Source organism: Quercus robur, chromosome 6 (genome assembly GCF_932294415.1).
Source record: "Quercus robur chromosome 6, dhQueRobu3.1, whole genome shotgun sequence".
Classification (NCBI taxonomy): domain Eukaryota; kingdom Viridiplantae; phylum Streptophyta; class Magnoliopsida; order Fagales; family Fagaceae; genus Quercus; species Quercus robur.
The window spans coordinates 17101075-17107195 of NC_065539.1; the positions used below are offsets into that span (position 1 = coordinate 17101075).

The following is a 6121-nucleotide window of genomic DNA, read 5'->3' on the forward strand; positions in this document are numbered from 1 at the left end:
GAGAGGACAAAATTTTTATCCAAATAAGCTGGGAACAAAGTTTCTTTCCCACTCTGTGTGTGTGTGAGAAACTTCAAACGACCATCTAGTTGAGACCTTAAATTCAAAACGTTTATTTATGAGTGTCAACAACTTTAGACTAATCAAAAATATGAACAAAATTATATTCTCAAAATAGGAAGAAAAGTTTATAGGTTTCTCATTTCACGGATAAATTGTTCTAAAACCCATTTTCAAGTTTAATATATTTTAGAACCGCCCCAATAATTACAGGCAGTTGTTCTAAAACCAATTTTGTATTTCTGTTCAACAATTTTATAATCGCCCGGGTTATAGATAAGTTACTATATATGAAGAGGATAAAATATAAGTCTGACGGGCCTATGGTAATGGGCCTGCCGAATAGGAACTGTTGGGCCGATGTAGAGATGATCCAACGCTCATTGAAGGCCCATCGCTGAAGGACACAGTAAGGGCCCAAGATCTGAGATCTCTATCGCTCATTGCCTAGAAACGCCCTAGAATCCCAATATGGAAATCCGAGCACAAGGGTGATTCTAGAAGACACGCACGCTGAAAGTAGATCTCCTCTATAAGGAAAACCTTGCTCACCACGCTCGGAAAGACTTGAAGTAGAGTCCCATATTGAAAAGTCTTCTACACCAAGAAGGAAAAGCCGACCCTCTACTACTATAAAAGCCCTAATACCCTCGCAAATCAAGGTACGCATAATTTACCCTCTCTAGCACTCTAGAGTTGCGAGAATAGTTCTAACTTGACATTCGGAGAGTATTTGGCCGACATCACACAGGTGCTTTCTAAGGTTTTCTTTCGATTATTTTGTTGTGCAAGTTCGCCTTTGAGTCGTGAGTGCTGTGTGACCTATTGGTGATATTTTCGGCATCATCAGTTGGCACCGTCTGTGGGAAACGTAACACATTATCGCTTCCTAGACAAAAGAGTTACATGGTACTCACTCGCTCAATGGCGACCACTAACGACGTTCAAGAAGAAGAAGCCCCTACGATTGCTCTTGAGAGACAGGTCAAGACGCTCGCCACAGCCGTGGAGCGCCTCACCAAACAAAACCACGACCTAGAAGAGCAGCTGAACCAGAAAAATGCGGCTCCCAATAACCAAGGAGTAGATCAAGAAGGGACCAGCGCTGAAAGGAGGAATCATGAAGGACCACAGGCTAGCAACGCCCCAAGCAGACCAGAACGACGAGACACGAGCCGTCCTTCTCTTGCAGATACGGCTCCGCCACTAGTCATCGCGGAGATGAAGGAACAGATGGAAGTGATGATGAACGCTCTCAAGGGACGAGTGTCCAGTGATCTTGAAGACCTTGTCAACTTGACTGACTCACCATTTACAACAACCGTCAACTCCTTCCCCCTGCCAAGTAAGTTTCGCATGCCACATATGGATAGTTATGACGGGGTTAAGGACCCTCTAGATCACCTAGAGACCTTCAAGACCCTGATGCACCTTCAGGGAGTGGCAAACGCGATTATGTGCAGGGCCTTTCCTACAACCCTAAAGGGCGCAGCAAGGATTTGGTTCAGCCGGCTAGCACCCAACTCCATCAGCACCTTCAAGGAGCTAAGCACTCAATTTACTACGCACTTCATCGGAGGACATCGGTATAAGAAGTCCACAGCTTGTTTAATGAATATCAAGCAGCGAGAGGAGGTGACGTTAAGGGCCTACATATCACGTTTCAATAAAGAGGCGCTCTCGATCGACGAATCTGACGACAAGATACTAGTAGCAGAATTCACGAATAGGCTGAAGGGGGGTAAGTTTTTGTTCTCCCTATACAAAAACGACCCAAAGACCATGTCAGAAGTGCTTTACAGGGCCACCAAATATATGAACGCTGAAGACGCGCTATTGGCTCGAGAAGAGAGGCCCAAGAAAAGAGACAGGCAAGAAGACTCCCGACAGGACCAGGGGCGGAAGAAAGGCAGGATAGGAGACCGAAGGGAGGAGAGACGCCCTAAACCCATGGGGGGAAGATTCACAAGTTTCACCCCGTTAACCGCCCCGATAGACCAAGTCCTAACGCAGATTAAGGACGAAGGGGCCCTGACATTTCCGGGAAAGCTGAAGAGTGATCCCAACAAACGATCTAGGGACAAATATTGTCGCTTCCACCGTGACCATGGTCACGACACAGCCGATTGCTACGACTTGAAGCAGCAAATCGAAGCCCTTATCCGACAAGGAAGCTGCAAAAGTTCGTCAGCAAGGAGAGAACAGATCCACCCCTACAAGAACAATACCCCCAGCGAGAGAACGAGCGACCAAGACCCCCCATAGGGACATAAGGATGATAATCAGAGGAACAGCTGCGGCCGGGTCTTCAAAAAAGGCTCGCAAAACATACCTCCGGATGGTACAGAGTGTCCAGCTGACGGGCACCGTGCCAAAGATAGCAAGGAGAGAAGGCCCCATTATCGGGTTCTCAGAAAAAGATGCACGACGCCCACACCATCCGCACGATGATGCCCTCGTCGTCAGCATGCGGGTAGGAGACAACAACATGCATCGGGTGTTGGTCGACAACGGTAGCTCAGCTGATATCTTGTACTATCCGGCGTTCCAGCAAATGAGGATTGACAAGGAACGATTAATGCCGATGAACGCCCCGCTCGTTGGTTTCGGAGGGACCCGGGTATTCCCTTTGGGCGCGGTCACGTTATCAGTGACGGTAGGCGATTACCCCCAGCAAATCACCAGGGACGTAACCTTCCCGGTGGTCGATTGCTCGTCCGCCTACAATGCTATCCTCGGACGACCCACGCTCAACTCGTGGAAGGCAGTGACATTAACTTACCACCTGATGATCAAATTTCCTATGGATTATGGAGTAGGAGAGCTACGCGGAAGTCAAATAGCCGCACGGGAATGCTATGTGGCTATGATGGAGATGGAAGACCAAATCCAGGCCTTGAACATAGAAGAGCACCGAACGGTGGCGGAACCAACAGAGAAGCTAGAGGAGATAACTCTCGACAGCTCCAATCCAGATCGAACAACCAAGATCGGAACGCTTGCCAAACCCGCAATCCGTCAAGAGCTCATAACTTTCTTGAGGAGCAATCAAGATGTGTTCGCCTGAAGTCATGACGACATGTCAGGAATCGATCCCTTGGTCATGGTACATAAATTGAATGTGTTGCCCTCCTTTCCACCTGTCCGACAGAAGAAGAGAGTGTTCGCTCTAGAACAAGACCAAGCAATAGCGGAAGAAGTCCGCAAACTACAAGAGGCAAGTTTCATTAGGGAAGTCTACTATCTCGATTGTCTGGCGAACGTAGTAATGGTTAAAAAAGTGAACGGCAAGTGGCGGATGTGCGTGGACTTCACCGATCTTAACAAAGCATGTCCCAAAGATAGCTATCCCCTTCCAAGGGTCGACGTCCTAGTAGACTTGACGACTCAACACTAGTTACTAAGCTTCATGGACGCTTTCTCAGGTTATAACTAGATCCGCATGCACGAGGCTGATCAGGAGAAGACTTCGTTCGTGACCAGTCAAGGCCTCTTCTGCTACAAAGTAATGTCATTCGGCCTAAAAAATGCGGGAGCAACATACCAAAGGCTGATGAACAAGATGTTCACGCAGCAAATCGGGAGGAATGTTCAGGTCTACGTCGATGACATGCTAGTGAAGAGCCGGAAGGAGGAAGACCACCTGGAAGATCTTAGGGAAACATTCGGCACGCTTTGATCCTATAACATGAAGCTCAATTCGGGAAAGTGCGCATTCGGCGTAACAGCAGGAAAATTCCTAGGATTCATGGTATCTCAAAAGGGGATTGAGGCTAACCCGGAAAAAATCCGAGCCATAATAGAGATGGCCCCCCCCCCCTCCCCCCCCGAGAAATGTGAAGGAAGTACAAAGCCTTAACGGAAAGGTAGCGACATTAAATAGATTCGTGTCGAGAGCCACGGATAAGTGTTTGCCCTTCTTTCGCACGTTAAAGAATTCTTTCGAGTGGACAGACGAGTGTCAGCGAGCATTCGAGGAGTTAAAAGCCTATCTATCTTCACCACCTCTACTGAGTCCCTCACAACCAGGTGAAGAACTCTTCCTCTACTTGGCTGTCTCCCCTGTCGCAGTCAACGCGGTCTTAATCAGAGAAGAAAGATACCCACCTATGGAGAAGCTCGCTTTTGCATTAGTCACAGCGGCTTGCAAGCTCAAGCCCTACTTTTAAGCCCATACCGTGAACGTAATGACCGACAAGCCCTTGCAAAGGGCATTGAGCAATCCTGAAGCTGCAGGTCGACTGACGCTGTGGGCGATAGAGTTGAGCGAATTTGATATCAAGTACCACCCACGTGTAGCCATTGAAGGACAGATCGTAGCCGACTTCATAGCAGAATTTACTCGTGACGAAGACAAGGGGGCAGAAGAGTCCCCTCAGTGGAGCATATATACCGACGGATCATCCAATAGGCAAGCCGGGGGAGCCGGCATCGTATTGCTGTCACCTGAAGGAGACAGGATCGAATGTATGGTCCATCTAGACTTCCCCACCACCAACAATGAAGCGGAATACAAAGTAGTGGTAGCAGGCCTCGACCTAGCCAAAGCCGCAGGAGCCAAGAGCGTAATCATTTACTGCGACTCTCAGGTCGTGACCAATCATGTGAACGGAGATTACGAATGCAAGGGGGAAAGGATGAAGATATATCTTGATCAAGTGAGGGCGAGAATCGACGACCTAGAAGCCAAGGTCATCCAAATCCCCAGGGGAGAAAATGAGCTCGCCGACCGGCTAACCAAAACCGCTTCAACAGATCATATGATAACATCGGGTAATGTACTTTCTTTTGTTCAACTTTCTCCACTAATAGACCCCGGCAACATGCAGGATATATGCTCCGAAAGTAACTGGACCACACAGATAATTTGATACTTGAAGAACGGGTTACTGTCGGACGAGAAGGAGGCAGCAAGAAAACTAAAGGTCTAGGCGGCAAGGTTCGTCTTGATAAAAGACATCCTGTACAAGAGAGGTTTCTCCCGTCCATATCTAAGATGCTTGGGTGCCGAAGAGGCAGACTACGTAATGAGGGAAGTACAGGAAGGGATATGCGGGAACCATTCTGGATCGAGGTCGTTGGTGCACAAACTAGTACGAGCTGGGTATTACTGGCCAACCATGCAGAAGGATGCCGAGTCTTATGTTAAGATCTGTAACAAATGCCAGAGATTCAGCAATATTATTAGACAGCCAACTGAGGAGTTGACCCCGATGACGGCTTCATGGCCGTTCGCTTAGTGGGGACTAGACATTATGGGATCTTTCCCAATGGCGGTACGATAGTTGAAGTTCTTGGTAGTTGGTATTGACTACTTTACAAAATGGGAAGAGGCGGAAGCTTTGGCCACCATTACAGAGAAGAACATTAGAAGTTTTGTCTGGAGGTGCATCATATGCAGGTTTGGTATTCCTAGAGTCCTTGTCTCAGATAACGGGAGGCAGTTCGACAACGACTACTTTCGGGATTTTTGCTCATAGCTAGGAATAAAAAACCACTACTCATCACCCGCCCATCCTCAGGCTAATGGCCAGGTCGAAGTCACGAACCGATCCCTGCTTAAAATTATCAAGACTCGGCTCGAGGGGGCAAAGAGCATATGGCCTAAAGAATTGCCAAGCATACTATGGGCATACAGGACAACGGCGAGGACCCCAATAGGAGAGACGCCATTCCGACTAACGTACGGGAGCGAGGCGGTCATCCCGGCAGAAGTTGGGCTCACAAGTTACAGGGTTCACAACCATGACGAGAGCAAGAATGACGAAATAATGCGGCTACAGCTGGACCTGATAGACGAGGTTAGGTCAGCGGCAGAACAAAGGCTCGCTAGATACCAGGATCGCATGGCCAGACACTACAACTCTCGGGTCCGACACAGAGACTTCCAAGTAGGAGACCTCATACTCAGGAAGGTCATAGGTGCAACTAGAGACCCTACACAGGGAAAGCTCGGCCCCAATTGGGAAGGACCTTACCGAGTTACGTCATGGCAAAGGAAAGGAACCTACCACCTGGAGATGATAGACGGAAAGAAGCTGTCGCATCCATGGAATGTCGA

The 6121-nt window shown here is 48.4% G+C and overlaps 1 protein-coding gene across 1 annotated transcript; it reads left to right on the top strand.

The window, feature by feature from the left end:
- Positions 1-4247: 4247 nt before the first annotated feature.
- Positions 4248-4931, top strand: LOC126689919 (uncharacterized). Its single transcript, XM_050385078.1, has one exon. It carries the CDS (start codon positions 4248-4250, stop codon positions 4929-4931), a length of 684 nt encoding a protein of 227 aa, XP_050241035.1.
- Positions 4932-6121: the final 1190 nt, after the last annotated feature.